General features: G+C 47.6%; 1 protein-coding gene across 2 annotated transcripts in view; it reads right to left on the reverse strand.

Annotated features, from left to right (window-relative positions):
• The window catches only part of KIF1C (kinesin family member 1C), a 949,797-nt gene that overhangs the window by 123,085 nt on the left and 800,801 nt on the right, over nt 1-25,911 (reverse strand). For both annotated transcript variants that reach the window (XM_085638138.1, XM_085638139.1), the window contains exon 19: nt 16,094-16,274. In XM_085638138.1, coding sequence (XP_085494264.1) covers nt 16,094-16,274 — 181 coding nt within the window. The remainder of the gene's footprint in view (nt 1-16,093; nt 16,275-25,911) is intronic.

Genomic DNA, 25,911 nt, shown 5'->3' on the forward strand with positions numbered 1-25,911 from the left:
CAGGTACATGAGCCCTGTACCCCTATAGTGTCTAAGTCCATTCTTGGGCATTGTAAGTGCAGTGCTGCCATTATGAGTATATGGTGCTGGGAGCTTGTCATTACTAACTCCACAGCACCATAATGGCTACACTGAAAACTGAGAAGTTTGGTATCAAACATTTCAGCCCATTAAACCAACACTGATGCCAGTGTGGGATTTAATGAAAAATGCACACAGAGGGCATCTCAGAGATGCCCCCTGAAAAATGACCAGTCTCTGGTGGGTTCCCTGACTGGCACACACCAGCCTGCCATCACGAGACATGTTTCTGGACCCCTAGGGTGGGAGCAGATGCTACCTGAGCCCAGAAACAAATTATTTTCTGGGCGGAGGTGTTCACACCTCCGCCAGGCCAGGAAGAGCCATCTGTGGCAGGGGAGCTTCAAAGGATATGCTGCTGTTTCCAGTACTCCTTGGTGCTGCTACTTCTCTGCGGGACCTTCCTCAGAAGGGTTGTCTTGGTGTGCTGGGGTACTGCCATTGAGATGGGGTGCCCTTGCTTGACCCTTGTGGCGTGAAAGGGAAGTGAGATGCTACTGGCGCCGAACCTCACTTTGTGGGAACCCTCTTTCTTGGGGTTCAGCCTCCTTTGAACTGTCCTTTGATTTGGTGGGCTGTTATGGACTTTGTGGTGTCATTATCTTTCTTCATTCTCTGAAGGGAGTTGTTGATCGCTGTTAGAAAGAGGCTTTCCCCAAGAAACAGCATGTTTATCATCACTGCTTTTACCCTTTGCTTGAAGCCAGACAAACAGTCACAAATGACTCCCGAGTGTGGTTCCGGTACAAAGATGCCTGCTAACTGTATGCAGCATCCAGAGCCGACGTTCACCAGCTGTTGATTATTGTCTTTCCCTTATGGATGATATTCTTTGCCCTTTTCTGGTACTGCTCCGGGAGGCGCTGTAAAAGGCTCTCTAATTCCTCCCACTGATGGTGTCCATTCCTGTTTAGGATGGCTTTGGAGTTGGTAGTCCTACATTTGAACTCTGCAAAAAATGCTTCAATTTCCTAGCCACCTTTTCCACCGGTTTAGTCTCCTTGCCGGTTAGTGGTCCCAATCCTGAGGGCGCATTAGACCTCTTTATTCCGTAGAAACTATTTCTGAGTTGAGACTGACAATGCCCCTGATGTACACTGGGTCCTGAGTAGAATGTTGCCACTTTGTTTTGTACAGTAGGGGTAACTGCCTTGGATGGGGCTGGATCTCTGAATGCCTCTCTACCCTGGTCCAATACACTGGACACCACGGGCAGAAATCGTTTTTTCCTCTGAGAGGGAAGCAATATTTCCAGTAGGAAGTTGTATTCTGCCTGCTCCTCTTCAAGTATGATGCAGTAGGAGTCAACAGCCATCTTTATGACTGCACAGTAAATGGCTAGATTGTCAGGAGGTGAGGGTCTTGTGCGGTATGTGTTAACTCCCTCCTCTGGTGAATTGATGTTGATGTCCTGCCATCCTTCCTCTGACCAGTTCTAGCATCGTCAGCTACTCCAGTTTTTCAACCTCAACATCTGCTAGCTTTTCCTTTGAAGTTTGGAGAGGAATCCTATATCTCTTCGTGGAGTTGTCAAACGTTATTTTTCCTCCTTACGAGAGCTTCCGATCTCAGTCTGAAGACATTTCTACTTCTTTTCAGCATTGACTGCCTTCGGTTCATCATCGATTGTTAAAGTTTTTCTTTTTGGAACCGAAGACTCCGCATTGCGGTACTCGTTCTCCCACCCGTGCTCTCTATCAACCTTTGGGGTTGAGGCTGTTCAGAAGGTTTGCCGTCTGCAGTAAACCTCATTTAGGATGCTTGGAATTTCGAGGCTTTAAGTTTTGCCCTCGGAAGCCCTTGATGTGTTACCTGCATTCAGCATCTCTTGACGCTTATTTTGTTCTCCCTTTCGGCATCAAAATCTTGGCTCTATGCCATTGTATCCTGGAGTGCCTTGTAGCTGGTGTATGTCTCTACCTCCTTCCTGGGTGTGTGTGTGTGTGTGGGGGGGGGGGGGGGCTGTGGTTCTGCACCTGTGCCATGGCATAATCTAATCACCTCTGTTTTTCTCTAGCCTTGAGTGTTTTGGATGGAATATGGCATAGGCATCGCAGTCCTTCATCTGGTGGTCCTTCATTAGATACAAGTTACACACTCTGTGACTGCTCTTTTGTGCAAATCTAATATGGTAGTGTGAGAAAGTGCCATCTTTCGTGCATGGTATGCCCCCACCTTTTGCTGAATTGCTGAATGTACTTTGACAGAGTGTGCCCTGGGCTCCTGCCAATCAGGTGCCCAGGGCCTATGTTCCTTCCCTAAAAACTATGCTGAAACCTAAAACCCAATTTGTCAAAACCTGGCCACATGTCAGCCCCTGGTAAATGGTACACTAGGTACCCAGGGCCTTGTGACCAGGGAAGGCCCCTAAGGGCTGCAGCACTTATTGTGCCACCCTTAGAGTCCCTGTACCCTGACACAAACAACAGCCCTTGCAGGCTGAGTGTCTGGGTATAGAACAAAACAGACAGTCGACATGGCACACATCCCTGTGTGCATGCCCACAACATACACTGCCCTGGGATACATCAGCCACCCCTCTAGCTGGGTGCCCTATGCCAGTGGTGTGGGTACAGGAGCATGTGCCCTGTGTCCCTACAGTACCCAGGTCCATTCCTGGGCACTGTAAGTGCAGTGCTACCATTTAAGAGTATATGGTGCTGGGAGATCGTCAACACGAACTCCACAGCACCATGATGGCTTCACTGAAGACTGAGAAGTTTGGTATTAAACTTCTCAGCACATTAAACCCGCACTGATGCTAGTGCATGATTTAATGTACAATGCAAGACAGAGGGCATCTTAGAGATACCCCCTGAACCTAACCTACAATACACGTCTGGTCTGAGGGGCTGCCTAGGCTGCCACACAGCAGACATGTTGCTGGACCCCTGGGTAGAGAGCCATCCGCTCTCATGGGCCTGCAACAATGCACATTCTGGGTGAGGTTCTAGGTCCTCCCCCAGGATGGGAAGGGGAAGCTTCAAAGGCATGCCGCATTTGTGAGCTTCTCCAGGCCACTTGCTGTACCCAGCAACTGGCCCCTACCGGTTTTAAACCCCTTCTCTGGCGGGAAGACTGGCCGGAAACCCCAAGGAAGGACAGGGGGTGTGCCAGCCTCAGCCAACACCACCCCTCAGGTGGGGGAGGCGAGGTGAATCACATCCCCGGGCTTTCGCCATCTTGAAGATGGGGAGCACTGCCCAATCAGGACTAGGCCACTGCCCCCCTCCCACAGGAGAGTGGCAGGATAGGGGGTGTACCCACCCCAGGGCAGAGACCCAGTGGTCCCTGCCCTTTACCTACCTGTAACGCCCCTAAATTTAGTATTTAGGGGCACCCTGAACCTTCCTTCCTTAGATCCAGATTCCAAAACAGCAAAGAAGATCAAGAAGACAGAAGACCTGCCATGCAGCTGCTAAAAAGAGGAAGACACCAACTGCTTTGGCCCCAGCCCTACCTGGCTGTCGACCCTCGAACCTGCTCCTGCTAAATCCCGGGATCTCCCGTGGCCAGCAACCTCACAAACCCTGGAGGACCTGGCTACCTTGTGACTCTGAGCAACTGGGACTCCCACGAGCAGTGGCACTGCTCAAAGCAAGTAACTGACCCCTGGCATCAGCCAGGAACCGCGAACACTGCACACTCTGTACCCGCCAAGCCTGGCCTGTGCTGGAGTGAACAAAGACCCCGAGGATGTCCCCCCGGCGACTGTGCCCCCGAATCTGGCACCCAAGGACCCACCTCGATGCTCCTGACGACGTCTGCAGCCTCAGAACCAGGGACCCCTCCCCAACCGCAATCAACTGAGGGTAAGATTTCCCCACACCAAAAGGCACCCCTGCACCCGGCGCCCTGCGGCCCCCTGTGCCCAACTCCTGGGTACCTACCTATCCTCCAACTACCCAACTTACCTCTCGAAGTGGTGGTCACACCTGAAAAATCTTCGTCCCCGAGCTTGCAGCCTTGGTTCGTTCTTGAGCTTCTCCATTGTTATACATTGAGCGCCCGAAGGCTCAAAAGCACCCTGCACCCAGCAGCCCGAGTGCCTCTGGCTGTGCAACCTCTACTCCTGCCTACTTCCCCATTTGCCCTGAGCAAGTGACCAGGAGCCCAGCTCCCACAGCCGCGTGGCCTGCTAGTCAGCAGCCACCAACCAAGGCCCCCCTGCCTCCCATAGGATAACATTGGGCCTAACTCACTCTGCACCCGGCTGCCCCTGTGCCGCTGAGGGTGTAACAACTGTACTTACCTGACCCTGGGAGACCCCCGAGTCTACGCCCAGAACCTTAACTCTACCAGTCGAGTACTTACCCAAAATCCGATAACTCACTTTTCTTCCATAGGGTAACATTGACTGGTTTCACTTGAAATTTCTTCTAAGTGTGGAGTTTCTAAACTTTAAAATATTCACCTAAAATCAACCGAGTAACGAAAACGGAAATACTCACCTGCTATTAGGAGAGATCCCAGTGCTGGATCTTGGTGCCCAGCACTGACCCTGAAAAGTAATTATAAACCATACTTACCGCTAACTCTATTTTCTTCCATAGGAAACCGTTGACTGTTTTTCTGTGAAATTTCTTCTAAGTGTTGATTTCTGCAAACTACAAATATTCTTTAAAAATCGTACCAACTGTGAAAACGTAATTACTTATCTGTTTTAGATAGATATCCCAGTACTGAGCCTAGGAGCCCAGCACTGGATTACAAAAGTAACAAGAACATACTTTATCTGTAACTTGAACTTTCTCCCATAGGAAACCATTGACTGTTTTTCTGTGAAATTTCTTCTGTCGATTTTGCAAACTTGCAAATATTCGTTAAAAATCGCCTGTATATCCTAAACGCATTCTATCAACTGCTTACAGGTGGTGTACTTGTGCTGGATCCAGGATCTAACACTGAACCCGAAAAAGTAACTCTAACCCCACTTACCTGCTAAGTGAATTTCCTCCTATAGGATAACATTGGTAATTTGATTGGAAAAAGTTTCTAAGTGTCAACTTTTAAAATACCAAAATATTGCTTAAAAATCACAACAGTAACTAAAACGTATTTACTCACTTGTTTCCAAGAACTGTCCCAGGACTGAATCTAGGATCCAGTCCTGGAATTAGAAAAGTAATCCTGAAAGTAATCAATTGCATTTAACTTAAAATTCCCATTGAGCTCAATGTATCATTGTGTTTGAAATTCTGTTGCCTATTGCAACAAACTAACTATTGCATTGAAAAGTCAATTGCCTATTGCAAAGTATTTAACTAATGCATCTCATTCTGACAAAGTATATTTTGATACCTATTGTTGGTTCAAAAATAAAACAACCATATATTTTTATATACAAACCATTGGCCTAGAGTTCAGTTCTCGAGTGTGTGAGACAATTTGCTGACTGAGTGTGTACAACAAATGCTTTACACTGTCCTCTGATACTGCATTACTGCTTGACCAAGCTACCACTTTAGAGAGTAAGGTTATATCTAACTTTAGCCTCTGCCAAACCTCTGGGTACTGTGGACTCTGTACACACTGTACCTATTTGGGAACAGTATAATAACAGTATAGAGCCACTTTCCTACAGGTAGTTATGACAGAACCTATACGGCGTATGCTCCATGCCCCCATTGTATTCTTCGGTGCATGCTGTCAATAACCTCATGCTGCAGAAGAAAATGAGTTACTTACCTGTAACTGCAGGTCTCCAGTATTGATATCTTTCATAGATTCACATGCTTGAATCATTCCCCGTCGAAGTGGGAGCCCCACAGTAAAGCAGTATGTATCACTATCATAGGCGATAATGGCAATGAACAGTCAGTTTAATAGCCTATCTATGTTCTTTTTTAAAAAGGGCCGAACTTGAAGTATAACCAAATAAGGCGACAGCATCCTCTAGAAACTCCCAACAGAGGCTGAGTCCTTCAGATTTTCAAGCATACGTGGTAATAAATAATCCAGAGCTATAAAGAGAGCCTCTCAGGGGAGGAGGGTGGGTTGCATGTGTATCTATGAGAGATATCAATACTGGGGAACTGCAGTAACAGGTAACTAACTAATTTTCTTCTCCAGTATTGGATCTTTCATAGATTCATATGCTTGAATCACAATAAGTTGGTGGACGGAGTGCTAAAACATTTCAGACACTAACCCCCAGTCACCATTAAAGCTGGATTAAATACATCATCGTTATTGTAGGAGGATGGCTTAGTATATGGTGCACAATTATTTAAGTGAAGCACCCTGCATTAATCCAGACAACCCTCATGGTGATCTTAGTGGTCTTAAGCTCTCTAAGTGGTAGCTGTGGCGAGTAGCCTTCAGGCTAAGTCCAGAAAGAGTATAAATCAGCTTGTTTTACCAGTACTAATCATAAAGTGTAGGTTAAGTGAAAAAGAACCACACAGTGTAGTTATAAAAGGATAATGTTACTGAGTAAGCATCTGTTCTTGGCATGTAGAGCTGTAGATTCACATGCTTTGCATACTCCTGCCATCTAGTGTTGGGTCTGGATGTTTGCAAGTTGTTTTTCTTCGAAGAAGTCTTTCCAGTCATGAGGTAGGTGACTCCTCCTTTCGGTGATAGTGCGCATGGGCATCGACTCCATTGTAAGATTGTTTTCCCTCAGAGGGTGAGAATGGAGTTAGTAAAGGTAGAATAGAGATGTCCATGCGTCTGTATAAAGTAAAAAAGCTGCAACAGGTATAGGTACCCAGGGAGGCAGGTGGGCACATGTGAATCTACAGCTCTACATGCCAAGAACAGATGCTTACTGGGTAAGTAACATTATCCGTTCAAGGCATGTGAGCTGTAGATCACATGCTTTGCATAAACTATACAGCAGTAAACTCCCAAAGCGGTGGTAACCTGTAGCTGTTGCAGTTGTTTGCAAAAGTGTTTTAAGTACTGCCTGGCCTACATTAGCTTGTTGCCTCGCTAACACATCTACACAATGTTTGGTGAATGTGTGCGGTGTAGACCTTATTGCTGCCCAACAGATGTCAGCTAAGGGAATATTCCCTAAGAAGGCCATAGTAGACCCTATTTTGCGGGTGGAATGCATTATAGGGGGTATTGTCAAGGATTTTTCACTTTCACATAAAACGTTTGGTTACATTTTACAATCCATCTTGCAATGCCGGATTCAAATATGGGATTGCCTTTGTGTGGTGGCAAAAAAATAAACAAAGAGTTGTTTTGTTTTACTTAAATCTTTTGTTCTTTCAACATAATATAGTAGAGCTCTTCTAACATCTAATGTGTGTAGAGCTTGTTCTGCTACAGAATCAGGTTGAAGAAAGAGCATGGGTAACAACTGATTGATTGATGTGAAAAGCAGAAACCACTTTAGGTAGAAATTTGGGATTGGTTCAAAGAACCACTTTGTCTTTATGAAGTTGAAAGAAAGGCTCTTGTATAGTTAGTGACTGGAGTTCACCAACTCTCCTTAAGAAAGTGATTGCAATAAGAAAAGTAACCTTCAAAGCGAAGAATTGTAGTTGACACTTGTGCTTTGGTTCAAAAGGTGGAACCATTAGCCTTGTAAGGACTATGTTCAAGTTCCATACTGGAGCTGGTGGAGCTCTTGTGGTATTATTCTTTTTAGTCCTTCCATAACGGCTTTAATCACTGGTACTCTGAATAGAGATAAGTGTTGTCTGTTTTGCAAATATGCAGCTACTGCTGCTAGATGCAATTGAATGGATGTGTAGGCTAATCCAGATTGCTGTAAGTGTAAGAAATAACAGGTGGTGTTTAGCACTGAAGCATCAAGGGGGTTTATAATGTTATTGTTACAGTATATAACAAATCGTTTCCACTTTGCTGCATAGCATGCCCTAGTAGTAGGTTTCCTAGCCTCCTTTAGGATATTCATACAGTCTGGTGGTAATTGTAAAGAACGAAACTCTATGACTTCAGGAGCCAAACCACCAGTTTGAGTTCGTTGGAATTTGGATGTCTGATTTCTCCATTGCTCTGATTGTGGAGACTGGAGTTGAGAAGCAGCTTTTGGTGTGGAACTACTTTGAGCTCTAGCAGGGTAGTGAACCAAGGTTGACGTGCCCATGTGTGGGAGCTATGAGAATGAGTTTGAAGGATGATTGTCTGAGCTTCTGAACTACCAGCGGAATGAGTGGGAGAGGCGGAAAAGCGTAGGCAAATATCCCTGACCAGTTCATCCATAGGGCATTGCCTTTGGAGAGTGGGTGTGGGAACCTGGAGGCGTTTTGATCTGTGGCTAACAGGTCTATGTGAGGAAATCCCCATTCCTGAAAGTAGGGAAGAAAAGTCTGGGGATTAAGTTCCCACTTGTGGATTTGCTGTCTCTGCCTGCTGAGAATGTCTGCAATCTGACTGTTTACTCCTGGACGACGTTCTGCTAGGAGATACATTTTGTGATGTATGGCCGATTTCCAAATGGCTTGTGCTAGGCATGACAGTTGGAGAGTGTCCCCCCCCCCCCCCCCCCATTTTTGTATATAATACATAGCTGTCATGTTTTCTGTGCAGACTAGGACAGTTTTGCCTATTAGGTGAGTTTGAAAGGCTTTGAGCGCTAGAAACACTGCTAGTAGCTCTAGATGATTTACTTGGAGGCTCTTGTACTTTAGGCTCCACAAGCCTTGGATTCTGTGAGTCTGTAGGTGAGCGCCCCAACCAGTGAGCGATGCATCTGCTGTTAGCACTGTCTGTGGAACAGGGTCGAGGAAAGGCTGCCCTTTGGATAAATCTAGTGGGTTCCATTACTGCAGAGAGCGATAGGTACGGCCATCTACCAACGCTAGATCGGTCAATTGACCCTGCGACTGGTTCCACTGACTTGCTAAGCATTCTTAAAGCAGACGCATGTGAAGTCTTGTGTGAGGAACAATTATAATGCAAGATGCCATCCTCCCTAGCAGTTGCATTAATACTTCTGCTGGTAATGATTGGTTGGGCTGAAATTGAGTGAGAAGGGACTGAATACTGTGAATCCTGGCTGTATTGGGAGAGGCTAAAGCTTTCTGAGCACTTATTGTGGCTCCTAGGTAGGTCTGTGTGTTGGAAGGCTGTAGATGAGACTTACTGGTTTGAGTGGGTTGAAGACACATTTGGTAAGTGCTGGCTTTGATGAGCCAGTCGTCGAGGTACAGGAAGACATGGATGTGTTGTCTTCTCAGATGTGCTGCGACTACTGCAAGGCATTTGGTAAATACCCTGGGAGCAGTGGTGACTCCAAATGGTAGTACTTTGAATTGGTAATGATGACCCGCTATCATGAATCTAAGGTATTTGCGATGAGTGGGATGAATTGGAATGTGGAAATATGCGTCTTTTAAGTCTAAAGTAGACATATAATCGCCCTGCTGTAGAAGCAGGAGCACTTGTTGAAGTGTCACAATGTGGAAATGCTCTGAAAGTATGTAGAGGTTTAGTTCTCTGAGGTCTAGAATAGGTCTCAAGGAGCCATCCTTTTTGGGGATGAGAAAGTACAGGAAGTACATGCCTGTACCTTGATGTTGTAATCGCACAGGTTCTATAGCTCCTTTGGAGAGGAGAGATTGGACCTCTTGCTGAAGTAGATGTAAATGTTCTGGTGACATTTTATGAGAACGTGGTGAAATGTTTGGAGGATTGTTGGTAAGCTCCAGGCAATAACCATGTTGGATAATTCCTAACACTCATTTGTCTGTGGTGATAGATTGTCAAATGGAGAGGAATTGTAGAAGGCGTCCCCCGACAGTTGTTAAATGATCAGTTGGAAGTGTAGGCAAGTCACTACTTGTTGGGGAGGGGGAATTACCGGGTGTGGAACCCCTGCCTCGACCTTTGTTGTTGTTGTCTCTGTATCCTTCTCTAAAGTAGCCCCTTGTAGAGGAAGACTGATTGTTGCCCTTGTAGGAGGCGGCAGTATTATCTGAGGATATGGTTTTCGACCCTCCATAGTAGAAGGAGTGACGAAAGGAGCCCCGATTAGAGGGAGACTCCAGAGCTCCCATAGATTTGGCTACTTCTGTGTCTGTTTAATTTTTTCTAAGGATTTATCGACTTCGGTCAAGAAGAGATGATCCTTGTCAAAAGGAGTATTTAAAATAGACTATTTTACTTCCGGTTTGAAACCAGAAATCCTCAACCATGCATGTCTCCTTAACAACACACTAGTGTTGATCTCTCTAGCTGCGGTGTCTGCAGCATCTAAAGCGCATCTAATTGAGGAATTAGATATGAGCTTCTCTTCCTGGACTATATCCTGTGCTTTTGCTTTGTGCTCATCTGGGAGGTGTTGTAGCAATTGCTCTATTTTGTTCCAGTGTGCCCTATCATACCTGTCTAGCGGGGCCTGGGTGTTGGCAATGCACCAATGATTTGCTGCTTGGGCGGCTACTCTTTTACCAGAGGCGTCTAATAGTTTTGACTCTTTATCTGGAGGGGAGCATCCCCTGTAGGCTTTGAATTGGCTCGTTTATGGGCATTAGAGACAACCAAAGAGTCTAATGGCAACTGCCCTTTAATAAAGACTAGATCTGAGGGACCATGCTTATATTTGTTTATCAATTCTGGGGGTGAGAATGTAAGCACGCACTGGATCTTTAAAGATATCATCAGGATGTCTCATCATACCTTTAAGCATAGGTGTGGCTAGCCCTTTGTGTGCTACTGAGCGTTTCAAATAAGAAATCTTCCTCTAGCGATTCCTTTTGTAATTGTACTCTTATGATATTCCGCAGCTCTAGCAAGTAATTCTAAATATCCAACATTGTCGTCAGGAGGGGAAGGCTTTGCAGGGTGAAGATCTGGGTAGTACGTACATTCTTTCTCTTGAAAGGGATATGGTAAAGAGTGTCCTTTGACTCACGTTTGTGAGGTGATTTAGTCTGAACACGTCCTGTTTCTGGATTTACATAAAGGTCCTTTTGTTTTAGGTCCAATTTGGGTGTTGGGTCTTCGAAAATCAGATCCTGCGGCTTTGGAGGAAGTTATAGGTTTCGGCACCGAGGATTTCGGTGCCAGGGTAGAATCAGTTTTCGGCGCAGAAAGTTTTGGTGCCTTAGGAGGCTTCATTTTCGGTGTCAAATATTTTGGCTCCGAAGCGGTTTTCGGCTTCGAGCCTGAAGGTTTCGGCTCGGTGCCAGACTTTGGCCAACTTGATCCCGAGCTGGAAGGCTTAGTGTCGTGTTTCGATGTCGAGCCGGAGGGCGGGGCTTCTGAAACATCTTCTCGGTGCCGACCGTGGCCCGAAGGCGGGGGTGGAGCCTTTTGTTTCGGCTGAATTGGAGTTTGGGTCAAGGGGTGTTCGGTACTCACGGTACATTGACCGCGTGGCAAGTCTTCTTCCATCTCGGAGTCTGATTCCGGAATGAAGACAAGTTTTCCTTGTTCTTCCTCGGCCACCTGAGTGTTGAATTCGTGCTCAGATTCTTCACCGGAGATGTCCGGCATGTATTTGACGTTTTAACTCTGCATCTCCAGATGTCGAGGTCGACGATCACAAAGCGATTTCTTCGATCGGAACGTTTTGCACGTAGCACAGTCCTGTTGGTTGTGCTCCAGAGACAAGCACAAGTTGCACACTTTGTGAGAGTCGGTGCACGGGTACTTGGCGTGGTATAGAGGACAGAATTTGAATGGAGTCCGTTCCATCGACTGCGAAGCGGGACGGCGTGGTTAGGCTGGACGGCCTCCCCGAAGATCCTTGATCGAAATAGAGGTTTTCCTCGATGGATACATTACGCGGAGAAGTGGGATGCGTATTCTAAACAATACCAACGCAGGTAGAGTGGATTGCACACTGAGGGGAACCCAAAAAAACGGTTTAGAAGCGGAGCGCAGCAATACATGTCCAAACCCGATGGTGGAAATAAACAAACAATGGAGTTGATGCCCATGCGCACTATCATAGAAAGGAGGAGTCACCTACCTTGTGACTGGAAAGACTTCTTCGAAGAAAAACAACTTGCAAACATCGGGACCCAATACTAGATGGCAGGAGTATGCAAAGCATGTGATCTACAGCTCACACGCCTCGAACATATGTATTTATTATAAACACTCACTAACATATTGGAATATCTCCTACCTGGAGATATAATCACAATGCACACAATACTTCAACAATCAAGCAGGTAAGTAGCACAAATACAAGGTGGTCTCCAGGGGGAGACCAAACCATATACTAATAAAGTGGAATGCGATCCGCAACCGAAGTCGAGACTGGACCCAAAAGACAAGGAACCACCCAAGGTAAGCACTCAGGAACCCCACGGAGGCCATGTGCAGAGTGGGAACACGACCGCATGCTCAATACAAATCATTGCGTGGGTCATGGTTGCAGTTTTTTTTAAAAAAAAGGACCCTTCCCTGAGGACCCTGAAAAAGCAACGTGGAAGAAGGAAGGTCGGAGAGTCGCCCCCACCCGTGGATACCCCAGGAAACAGTATACCTACACCAGGGAAGCCGGGTACATAGGTATGAAGTGACGATGGAAACCACCGTAGACCACAATGGAGGACTTCAGTATAGATGCCACTGGCAAAGAAGGTGAAAGAGTCTGGCAGAATCCAAGGGTGGATTCTTGAAGAGGAGCACCTTCAAGCAGAGGGGACAGAGTCAATGCCACTCGCGAGAGACCAGGAGGCACGGAAGACCAATGACCACCGATGAACGAAGATGCAGGAGAGTTGACGGATACCTTTGTCGCTGCAGCTGTGAAGACCAGGAGCCGCTCACAAACTGTCCCATGTCGGGGGTCGGTGTCCGGCGGGAGCACAAAGAAGCCTTGGCAGCAGCAAAAGACGAAGAAAGCGAAGAAGGTGCAGTGTCGGGACCAGCAAGGCCCCAGGGACTCACCAAGCGCAAGAGAGTCAGAGCAGGACCCAAGCAAGCAGGGGAGCCCACTGGAGCTAAAGAAGACCGACAATAGGATGCACAGGAGTCGCAAGAGGACCTCGAGCAGCTCACCAAGAATGCAGGCCCTCTGTGCAGAGGATGCAGTGAGGACGAAGATCTTGGTAGCAGGAGATGCTGGAGGATGGAGTTTTTGGAGCCGGAAGAGCTCTGGAGAAGAGAGTCAACAAGTCTTGGCAACTGCAAGTCAATGCACTAAACAGAGGTACTGCTCCAGCAGTTCCGATGAAGGATACTAACTTCAAACTTACTGAGAAGACAGTGCAGAACCACCACCTGTGTTACTGAGCTTTTTGGAGGAATAGCAGTCCAGTCAGCTTAGTTGCGGTACCTGCAGGTGTAGGGGAGTGACTCCTTCACTCCAAGAGAGATTCCTTTGGGTGTCTTGGATGCCCACAAGCCTGGAGAGGAACCTGTATGGAGCACAGGCACAGACGATGCAGAAGACTGGCAGGACGGAGAGACCAGGAGCAGCAGGAGTCTTCCAATTGCAGTCTCGGTTCCCAAAGCTTAGTTGTATGAAGTCCAACGTGCCCAGACGGCTAAAGATGAAGTGGTTTCAGATCTGAATCTTGTCCCACGACAAATCTGAAGCACCAACCACAGGTAAACCCTTAAGTACCCTAGGGAAAGGGTTGGGACGATTCAGGGATCCCCCCAGAGGAGGGGCTAGACAGAGGGGAGGATACTCCCATGTCCCCTGTTCAGTTTTGTGCCAGAGCGGGAGCCAATGGCTCCCTGAAATGGTTCCAACTGGAGTATGCAAGGAGGGCACTAAATAGGCCCTTCAAAGCAGTCTGGTGTCGCGGGCAAGCGCCCCTACCCAGCCCAATACACTAAGTCCTCTCTGGGAGGTGGTTACAGCTCCCTGTGACTGGAAACCTATTGTTCTGCCTTCCCCTGTTCGAGCCTAGCTTAGCAGCAGGAGGGCCAAACCGTGTCTGTGGTCGGCAGCGACACTAACTTGTTGTTAGACCCTGAAAGGCTATCACCAGGAATTCAGGGGGGCTCTCTAGGGGAGCCCCCCAGTACATGGGATCCTACATCCAACACTGGAATCGGTGCTGGGGTAGAATTCCAACATGTTTGATACCAAACATGACCGGTTTCGGTGCAGCCAATATATAGTTTGACATCTCAAAATTGACTTAATGTCTACTATAGGTCTAAAATGGCTGACTGCACTTACAAAGCCGGGAGAATCGACTCCTAGGTTTGTAGGGGGTGTCCTGCTCATGCAGGGCACCCTCACGCTTATAACCAAGCACCCTGCCTTCAAGATTGAAAGGCCTACCTTAGGGATGACATAGGTTTTAAGTGCAGTGACCTCAGATATAAGTAAACTTATATCTGTTGTGAGTGGTGCTATCTCTGGCGCAAAATTGGACAAAGGACATGGGAGTGTCTTCCCCTCTGTCCAGCACCTCCTCTGGGAGGGATCCCTGAATTGTCCCAACCCTTTCCCTAGGGTACTTAAGGGCTTACCTGTGGGTGGCTCTTCAGATTCGACGTGGGACAAGATTCAGATCAAAAACCACTGATTCAGGTTAGATTGTTGACACCATGAACATAATCTCTTCCATTTGAGCTTGTATGTCTTGTTTGTGGCTTCCGCTCTTGCTTTTGATAGAATCTCCCTACAGTCTTGAGGGATATCTAAGTATCGGAACTCGCAGAATTTAGGAGCCATTCAAACAAGTGGAGAGAGGCTGGTTCCGGGTGTAGGATCTGGCCCTTGATCCTCGTTAACACTGTTTGCGTTGTCTCTAGGAGAATGGCATTGGACTGACAGCAGGAGAAGCTTCATAAACCAATGCTGCCAGGGCCACTTGGTAGCCATTGGAATGAAGTGACAGTGCTCCACTTTCATCTTGTTGAGAGCCCTCGGTACGAGGGAAAAGCGTATGCATACATCCAAAACCATGTCATCAAAAGGGCATTACCCCCACGACCCTAGGAGTGGGTACCGACTGGTGTAGAACTGGAAAGTGGTGTTCTTTGTTGTGAAAAGATCCAAAGCTGGTTTGCCCCATAGTGACAATATCTTGTCCATCTCAGACGTTTTGTGCCTCACAGTCAACGGTTCAGTAGACTAAATCTGCTATCGATCCCCAGTCCCCAGAGATGGAGGGCAGGGTTGAGAAGAGGCCGTGGAGATCAGTTTTCTTTTCTCCTTTCTCAGAGGTTCTTTGTGATGGGTTTTTAAGGCCTTCCAGCTCTCCTCTGATGTATTCTGGTCAGAGGATCTTGGCCATTTGTTTGTCCTCACAGACGTGTCACTGTCTTCCTCAGAAGAGGTGGATCTCTGAGTTTTAGCCTTCTGTAGGCAAATAAGGAGCCTCTCCCTCCCTGTCCTTCAAGGTCTTGGAGGAGAAGGTGCAACATGTTTTGCACTCTTTTATCTTGTGTTGGGGCTAGAGGCAATAAAGACCATCTTCATGTGGGTCCTCCATGCTGTGCGGTAGAAAATCTGAGGGACTCCACCTCTCTTGGGAGTGTTCTAGAGGATGCTGTCACTTGATTGGTTATGGTTCAAGTTTAGTCCTTTCAAAAAAAAAAAAAAAAACACATATAGGCTATTAAACTGACTGTTCATTGCCATTATAGCCTATGATAGTGACACATACTGCTTTACTATGGTACCGTGGGACTCCCACTTCTACAATTGGGAAGGATTCAAGCATGTGAATATATGAAAGATCCGATACTGGAGAACCACTGTGCCCCCTAGGTTTATATTTAGACTGCAATGGTCAATTTTAAGTGAAAACCTGTTCCACTAGAAAGGGGAAAAGGGAGATGAAATCAAGTTTTTAATGTGCAGATCACACCCATGTTTTAGTTAACACACAAGCCTCCTCTCAACACCACTTATCCTGACAAAGCCATAAGACCAATGCACAAATAAGACTTGACCATCAAAAAAAAAAAAAAAAAGATAGTCGACTGTTTGACCAGAACATAATTTGTTCTACCCTATGAAAAGGATACAGAACACATCTAAGGTATTTTATGTGACAACACTAATGTGCTGTCCAATCCATTAGGCCAAAGTTGGCAAATGTTAACCTCCTGTCACCAGTTCTAAGTATTATTTGTGGCCAATACAAGGACATAAGACACACACCTTTTCTCCATCTCCAGCTTGATATCAATGCCTTGCTTTTCCAACAACTCCTTCTGTGCAAAGTTCCAGTCCACTGACTCCACCTGCGTTTCCAGAATGGTACTCTTCTCCCTCTCCTGTCTTGCCTGCTCAGGGTGATTGAACCGGAACACATGGTTCTTTCCGAGTACTATCCTATTACCTGCAGAAACCAGAAAGACACAAACTGAAGGTAATGAGGGGAAAGAATATAATCAGACACAGAAAAGTGAGGAAGGAGAAAAGGCTATTTAGAGAAAATAGAGATTGGCTACATTTACCATGCAGCACAAAGTTTTGAACCTTTGAAGTCTGATATAGTTACAGACACTTATGTACAAAATAAAAGATTGCTAGGAATAGGACAATTCTCAAGAGAAGGCTTCAGCTTTCTGACCATTTGAATGGATTCCGAGTCGGCCATGCAACAGTGTTATGAAACAGCATAAAGGTGTTCAGTCCCGGATGTTTATGTTATGTTAAAACAAAACTATGATTCATACAACTGGCCACCATTGCTGAAGAAATCCTACAACCATTAAATCTGCTGAATTTGATTCTTAGGGTAAGGTGTAAGTACATTAGATTTGCTAAAAACGGTCACAATTTGCACACCATCTTTTAGCGAATAAGAATTTTGTGAACAGACATATGTACTAAAAGAACAAGTTACTTACTTCGGTAAGGCATTATCTGGTAGAGACTTTATCCAGCTGCAGATTGCTTACCTTTGAATTTCCCAGGCATCAGGCTGGATCCAGAAACTTTTGCTGAGCAATACCTTCTGCGCGCCGCCGGGAGGCTCAATTTGGCTCCACGTGACGTTATCGGCAGCGTCTGTCATGATGTCGTGCTCACCTATATAGGCGCCACCCAGGTGCACGGACATCAGTACTTTTTGTTTTTTCCACGCCAGAAGCGCAGAGCCACGAAGTAACTGACAAGAACGTGTGCAAAACTAGGGCCCTGAAATCCTAGTTCTAACAAAATCAGTATGCAAAGCTGGGAGGCATGGGTGGGCCTGCAAGGCATCTGCAGCTCGATAGAGTCTCTACCAGATAATGCGTTACCGAAGGTAAGTAAGTTGTTCATCTGATAGAGACTTCTAGCTGCAGATTCCTTACCTTTGAATTAAATAGCCAACCCATACCATCCCGGCGGTGTGTAGCGGACCAACACCTTACACTAGGAAGTCCTGCAGGACCGAATGAGCAAAATGCCCGTCCCTGTGGACCTGACTGTCCAGGCAGTAGTGCTTGCCAAACATGTGCAAAGATACCCACGTGGCTGCCTGACAGATGTCCGGGACTGGGCCACCCCGAGCCAAGGCCGTAGTCGCAGCCTTTCCTGGTGGAATGGGCCCTTAAACCTTCAGGGGGCTGCGTCTTAGCCAGAGCATATCAGATCTTAATGCAGAGAACTACCCAGTGAGAGATGGTCCTTTTTTGCACTGCCGGCCCCTTCTTAGCTCCCATGTACCCCACAAAGAGTCGGTCGTCCACCCGGCACTCATTTGTGATGTCACGGTAGAACGACACTGCTCTTTTTGGGTCCAGGTGATGGAGACGCTCCTCTTCCTTAGAGGGATGCGGGGAAGCAAAGAAGGAGGGCAGCGTGGGGGGGAGGGGGGGGCGGAGCTTGCCCGATCCCAAGATGGACGTGTAGTTAGCGAGCTCCGTCTAGCCATCTAATTATCTGTATTGTATCCTGAATCTGGGCTGCTTTAACTGCCAGAAACTGCAAAGATATTGCCCCTGAGGTGGCACACCCATATTTTGAGCCGTCCGTGAGCCCCCAAAATCAACCACGAGCGTGGAAACCGGGTGCCGGCTTGGAGGCCTGGCGCCGAGCTGCAGAGGAAGGGCTGGCTACGTGGTAGGCGCACCGGCTGGCTCCGAGCGGATACTGTATTCATGCAGAGAGATCACAGCGCATGCTGCTGAAAAGCCTGAACTTTCACCGGGACTGGGGAGAAGTGCTGCCTACCTGCCGACACAAGAACGCGGACTGTTTAGCTGCCTGGTGAGAAAAACGACCCGGAATGCCCTGCAGAGCAAAGATCTGTGGTGATCCATAGCCTGCAGCGTCTACGGCTGGAAGTGGTACGGTGGCTGCGCCGCGGAACTCGGACCACTTGACGGTGAGCTGCACCTGGAACCTGAGGGACTGCTTAGTGGCTGCAGAGCAGACAGAACTCTTTACTTGACGTCCTGCTATCGTGCGACTGAGCCCCTCCTGATAAGTGGACCACGGTGGCGCAGCCAGAAGGAGCCGCGTTTGGCCTGAGGCAGCCATTTTGGAAGCCTGGTGCGGCTCCCCGCGAGATGCCACCCCAGAGTTGCTACAAACAAGAAGATTAAGCCGCAGACCCTGGCAAAGGCTAAGAGCTCACAACAAGGTGCTGCACTAGCAGTGGGTGCTCTACCTCAGCGCATAACTAGACTAGCTTTGCTGTCTGGTTGGTAAACTGGTGGCCACTCAGACGTCGCTACTGCTCTCCTGTGGATGTGCTACAGAGAGAGAATCGACCTAAATTGGAGCCACATAGACTATACCCACCCAGAGTGGAGAGAGGCTCACAGCGCGTAGCTGTGCTAGTTTGTGCACTAACGTGCCCTTTCCCCCTACAGGACACAGTCTTGCACGACACCACCTTGGCTCTGAATACCTGGAAGCCGCGACCTGAGGTTAATCTGGATGTAAGCCAGCTGATAGCTTGAGTGAGTGGAGCTAGAGACTCACATGTTTATCTGAGAAATCTGCCTGGCGCAGTCCTGAGCAGTTAATATGGGGAAGGTGGACAAAACACAACCCAAGCTCCATTTCGAGCAGAGGAAATCCAGACTTACGGAGCAAACCCCGGACGAGGGCCCCAATACCCACGCTGATATGTCGGATCCTGCGGAGGGAGACATTCACAATATGTTTGCTGCAGTGCAAAAGAGATTATCCACAATTGACTCGTTGGCATACTGCATGGATCGCATGACTGAACGTATGGATAAGCAGGTGGAACGGCTCGATATGACGGAGCGCAGGGTCACCGAGGTGGAGGAAGCGCAGACAGAGATGGACTCTATTGCAAACCCTACAGGAAAAGGCGGAGGACCTTGAAGCCCGGTCCCGAAGGAGCAATATTCGTATCACAGGCCTTCCGGAAACCACCAACGTTGGGAAAATGGAACTGTTCGTGGAAAAGTTGCTGGAAACACTACTGGGAAGCGAAACTTTCTCCTCCATGTTTGTGGTGAAAAGAGCACATTGCTTACTGGGCCCGAAACCACCGCCAGAGGCGCCCAAGGCCCATCATTGCTAAATTACCGAATTTTAGAGATAGAGACGCGGCTCGGGAGAAGCAAACTCTGCACCATGAAGGCTCTGTGATTGCGCTGTATCCTGACTTTACGGTTCGCGTACAGGAGGCATGAAAGTAATTTGCACCACTTAAGAGAAAGCTGCGAGAGCAAAACTTAGACTATGCCATGCTGTACCCAGAACGCCTGTGGGTGAATAGACAGGGCCGCTCTCGGATCTTCACGGACCCAAAAGTGCTACAAAAGGCCTTGAAGGAATGGTCTAAGGACAAAGCGCGCAGCATGGAAGGATCCGACCATGAGAGAGCAACCAGAGGCGACCTGGAGGAACAGGACTAATTGATTGGGCGCACATATTGGCAGATAAGATTCTGATTTGAGGAGAAGGAAGGGATGCCAACTGGGTTGATATAGCATGACTATTGATATTGTGCAATGAAGGGAGGGCAGGTCTGCCGATATAGAGTGAGCATTGAGAGGATGCTTCGGCAACCTCTGTTTTTGACAGGGTAAACATGCTTCATAGTAGTATAATGATGTGAGGAATGCATAATAGTTATGGGGCTAAGGATGAGTTGGGCTGATGCACGGGAGGTGATTGATGGCAGGCAGAACAGGTGTACAGCCTTCCGAAGTTGACTGGAAAGGGAGACCTGGCAACATCCGCGCACGTGTGTAAACCACAACCTGGCGAATTGCCGATTTTGTTTGATGTTGGAAATTGACATATGTCATTTTTCTTATAAAGAATTGGGCTGGGAGGGGAGTCTTCGCCTAAGCAAAGTTGGGGCATGCAAGGGGTGGGAGGGGGGGACACAGAGACCTTACGTAATTGATGTGATTTTTGGGCAGTTGTCGGACATGATCATGCATAACTTACGGGACTCCCGTGCAGACGTACAGGTTGCAGTGACGTACCATACCAATGAACAAGACACTAGGACAAAGCGGTAGGATACACATTTTAACCTGGAACATCTGCGGTCTTAATGACCATAGGAAACTGAGGAAGGTGCTGGCATATCTCACTAGACACAACATAGATATAGCTCTACTTCAAGAGTCGCACTTGCCCATATCTAGCAGAATGTTAAACAGCAGGGTGCTGCAGGGACATGCACCTATAGCTGGGTTCACGTCTCACGCCAGAGGGGTTATTACTTGGGTCAACCCAAAATCAGGGATACAATTGGATGCACTACACACTGACTCGGAGGGCAGACACAATTAGAAATATGCGATGTCTGGAGAACACGATCGCCTGAAAAGGGAGGATTCACACATTACTCTGCATATCACGATATACATATGAGGATTGTTTATTGGATTGTTTCAAGAACCATTTACCACCAGATCCGTGATTGCATGGTACTCCCCCCGCAACTTCTCAGACCACTCCCCGGTGCTGCTGGCTATTTAGGGTCCACATCGACATATCACCCCGTTCACTTGGCGCTTCCCCCCCAAACTCAATGCTCGACCCGGTATTTAAATCGAAACTGGCAGAAGCTATAGAAACTTTCTTCCAAACCAATATTGGGTCGAATGACACTTTCTCAGTGGTATGGGAAACTTTCAAGGTATACATCAGGGGGGTTGCAATAGCTAAACATTCCGGAGTTCTACGAGCACTTAGAAATTGGCTTGCGGACTTTGAAAGTAGATTGCAGGCACTTGAAGTAGGCTTCCTATCCAGCACAGACGAAAACGTAACAGAGGAATTCCAAGCTCTGCTAAAAGAGTACCATGATACGGCCGATTCAGAAATTAAACACTTTCGTAAATATGTGAAGGCCCGCACTTATAGTGAAGGAGAGCGGTCGGGCTCGGTACTTGCTTCACTGTTAAAGAAATGCAGAGAAGCGGCAGGGGTAGTAGAACTTGACAATGAAGTGGGGGAACCATTGGTAGACCAGACAGAAATAGCTGAAAGATTTAAGCGATACTACTCGTCACTATATTGCTCCAAGAGTGTGGGTGATGAAGCTGGAATACTAGATTATCTAGCCCACATCAAACTGCCCTGGTTAACGAACGAGCATCGGGAGTACCTCATGCGACCCTTAGAGACTGAGGAAATTGTGGCAGCACTAGCCGGGATGAAGTCAGGTAGTGCACCAGTCGTTGATGGCCTTACGGTCGCTTTTTATAAAGAGTATAAAGAACTGCTCATCCCACATTTGGTCACGCTGTTCGAGGAGATGAGCGAAAGTGGCCTGATGCCACCCACGATGAGGGAAGCCTTAATTGTCACTATATTAAAACCAGACAAACTGCCTACTGAATGTGCCTCGTACCATCCGCTATCGCTCCTGAACGTTGACACAAAAATATATGCAAAAATGTTTGGGAACCGTCTAACTCCATTAGTACCTCTATTGGTTGCGCCAGAGCAGGCCGGGTTTCTTCCTTGCCGAAGTCTAACTCATAACTTGAGAACGGTTTTTGGGGCGATACAACACACAAAACAAGACATTCAGGCGATCGCAGTGTTCGTTTGATTCTGCTGAATGGTCATTCATGAATCATGTATTGACAAGAGTAGGGCTGGGAGGCATCTTCTTGCAAATGATAGGAGTTCTCTACAATTACCCCACAGCCAGAATTAAAATCGGAAACATGGTTACTGACTCGATTAGCATTACTAGAGGCACACAACAGGGTTGTCCGCTCTCCCCTATGCTGTACGCCCTAGTGGCAGAGCCCCTGGCCTGCGCACTTCGAGAGTATCACGGCCACAGGGAAATCCGCTTCCGAGAATACAATTTGATTATTTCCACGTATGCAGACGATAGGCTATTATATATTAGAGACCCTGAGCTTAATTTGTCACCAGTACTACGCGAAGTAGTTACGTTTGGTGGGATGTCGGGCATTAAGGTCAATTGGACCAAGTCGACCATCTTCCCGCTTACTCCGGCTATAGCCCACTTTACCCCTGACTATCCGTTGAGCTGGACGACCGAGCCGGTCCGCTACTTGGGAGTTTAAGTGCACAGGAACTCAGAAGTAGTTTTCAGGGAGAACTACGGTAGAGCAGTCAGCAAATTAGAAGAGGACGTTGAGCGATGGATACGCTTGCCATTGTCACTGGCGGGTAGGGTCTCGATTATGAAGATGGTGGTACTGCCCCGGTTCTTGTTTTTATTTGTCAAAATTCCATTGGTCCTTCCCTGTTCCTTCTTTCGAGCTCTTACTTCACTATTAGTCAGACTAGCTTGGGCTGGAAAGCGTGCACGGGCCAGGTGAGATATACCCACATTACCATATCACATGGGACGGCTGGGCACACCGGACCTTGATTTGTATTATAGAGCAGCACAAATCGCACATGTGCATTACCGGATTCACGGCTCTGCTGATACCCCTCACATTCTGATTGAGAAAGTCGTCGCAATACCGCTCCCGTTTCCAGCTCTTTTGTTTAACCCAACTGATCGCAGGATTGGAATTCTAGATTCCATCAATGCGACGGTTCATGCCTGGCAGCAACTTCTGAAATTACCAGCAGGTGATATTTTATATTCCCCACTGACACCGCTGGAATGGTGCCGCTGGCTACCGCCATGTGAAAGGGGTAACTCGGATTTTAGATTCAATAAACATTAAGGCGATATGTTTTTGGAGGGCAAAGTGAAAACTTGGGATGAAGTGGATACTAAGGGGCAGCGAGACACACTGCTACTAAGATTCCAGTTTCACAGAACAAGGCAAGCGCTGAAGGAGATTTTGGGAAGTGATTTAACAGAGCCACCAAAAGTGGTTCCGCTTACATACATGATAAAAACCGACTCAGCTGTGAGGATAGTCTCCACTATTTATAAACTGGCGCTGGGGTACCGGGAGAATCACTACACCAAGGCTAGATTAGCTTAGCAGGCTGACCTAGGTAAAGCCACTGATGACAAAACGTGGAAATATTGCAGTGAGAGCACAAAACGCATTTCCTTGAATGGGCGGCACAGGAATACATTTTAAATTTCTAAATAGGGTGTATTATACCCCTCAAAGGCTATGCAGGTATGGGTTAAGGGATACCGCAGAATGTGAACACTGTGGTGGAAGCCCGGCTGATTTTTTTCACCTAGCCTGGTTATGCCCGGGGATTGCCTACTTCTAGGGCCAGATTTTTAAAACTCTGGGAGACATAATCGATAGGATATTGGTTCCTGACCCTATGCTTGCCCTATTGGGATATTCATTACCCTTGCCAAAAGCGATAAGTAGGCTGGTGGATATGGGGCTATTGATAGCTAGGAGCGGGGTGGCGATCGCCTGGTCTCGGGACCGATTCCCACAGTGTCAGCCTGGTCGAGGGATATGGCGTTCTGCAGTACGCAAACTGAATATTACAGTGAGATGCTTCCCCCACGTAATCGTCCTAAAAACTTCTGGGAATTATACAAAACTTATTTGGCTACTAAAGATAACGAGACTTTGTGCGCAGACCCCCTCTGAAACATGACTAAGCTTCGCTAAGGCATTTAGCGCTGTGGCGGGAGTGAGTAACTTAGAGCTTATCTGGGGTCCTGTCCTCAGACTGCTGGTATGGATTGCCGATTCGGGCTGGGAGAATGACGGACAGCGTTGGTATTGTCTACTGCACCTATATTGTACTGTCCTGCTGTATGGGGGTAATTGCTGCTTACTGAAATGTTTGGTTATGTGAAAATTCAACAATTGGTATTAATACTGCATACCGGATTGTGAAAATGTGAAACAAACATCTTGATGCATCAACAGCCTTTTAATTGTTATCATTAAAATGACAACAACAAAAAAAATTTAAAAAGGTGGGCCGCGTGATAGACTGACCCAGATGGAATGGGGTTACCACCTTTGCAAGAACGAAGCATGAGTGCGAAGTACCACTTTGTCTGGAAAGGACATCATGTAGGGAGGTGTACAAGATAGTGCCTGCAACTCACCCTCCGGGCAGATGTCATCGCCACTAGAAACGCTGTCTTGATGGTAAGCAGCCGGAGTGGACAGCTGTGTAAAGGCTCGAAGGGAGCACATAGATAAGTGAGGACCAAATTAAAGCCCCACTGTGGCATAACAAAGGGTGTGGGGGGAACCAAGTGAGCCTGCCCCTTCAAAAACCTATTTACAATTGGAGACCTAAAGAGAGAGGGTTGGTCTGGCAGCCGCAGAAAAGCGGATAGAGCAGAAAATAACAATTGAGAGTTCCCAAAGCAGAGCTCTGTTGGTCAAGGGGTAGAATGAACAGAGGAACAGTGGAAAGAGAAGCAAAGAGAGGGTCAATAGACCTTTCTGTACAGTATAATACAAATTTCTGCCAACGGTAGGCTTATACCGTCTTATTGGAGGGCCGCCAGGCCATCAAAATAACATTACATACTTCAGGAGGAAGGTCAAAAGCTGTCAACTGCCGCTGCTCATTCTCCACGCATAGAGGCGTAGGGTTGACAGGTTCGGGTGGAGTACCCACCCCTGCAGTTGCGACAGAAGATCCTCCAGAAGGGGCAGCTTGATCTGAGGATCGATACTCATTCTCAGAAGCTCTGGATACAAGACTCTCCTCGCCCAGTCCGGAGCAACAAGAATGACCTGGTCCCGGTCACTTCTGATCTTCTTCAGAACCCTGGGCAGGAGTGGTATGGACGGAAATGCTTACAGAGGCCTGAGCTCCACTCACACCGAAAAGCATTGCAGAGCGATAGCTGCCTTGGAAACTCCAGCGCGCAGTACCGCTGACACTGTGCGTTCTCTTCGGAGGCAAACAAATCTAACCAAGGTTCTCCCCACTGCTGAAAGAGACCTTGCGCCACATCCGACTGGAGACACTACTCGTGATCCGCTAGGCATCGACGGCTGAGTTTGTCTGCCCTGGCTTTCAGAGAACCTGCTAGGTGTTGAATCATCAGGGTTATGCCCTGCTGTTCCAGCCAAGTCCATAGACGCAGGGCCTCTTGACAGAGGGTCCACGACGCCACCCCGCCCTGCTTGTTGCAGTACCACATGGCGGTGGTGTTGTCCATGAACACCTGCACTAACTTTGAGAGGGAAGGAATGCCTTCAATGCCAATCAAATTGCTCGGAGCTCCAACAAATTTATGGGGAGCCCCATCTACGCCGGATAACAGTGCCCCCTGATCTCCACCTCTCCCAGGTGGCCGCCCCATCCCAGAAGTGATGCATCTGTCATGACTGAGGTCTGGTTGGGGAAGGGAGGGGGGACCAGTGGCACAATTGCGGTTAGTTAACGACCACTGCAGATCTTTTGCAGTTCCTTCTGAGATCTGAACCAGGTCCGTGAGATTTCCCTGATGCTGAGCCCATTGGATCTTCAAGTCCCACTGCAGAGCCCACATATGTCATCTAGTGTGTCTTACCAGCAGGATGCAGGAGGCCATGAGGCCCAACAGCCTCAAAGTCAGTCTCACCGAAATCCAGGACAGAGGCTGAAATATCATAATCATTACCTGAATATCCTGGACTCGCTGCTCGGGAGGATAAGCCCGA

This window comes from Triturus cristatus, chromosome 12 (genome assembly GCF_964204655.1).
Source record: "Triturus cristatus chromosome 12, aTriCri1.1, whole genome shotgun sequence".
Taxonomy (NCBI): domain Eukaryota; kingdom Metazoa; phylum Chordata; class Amphibia; order Caudata; family Salamandridae; genus Triturus; species Triturus cristatus.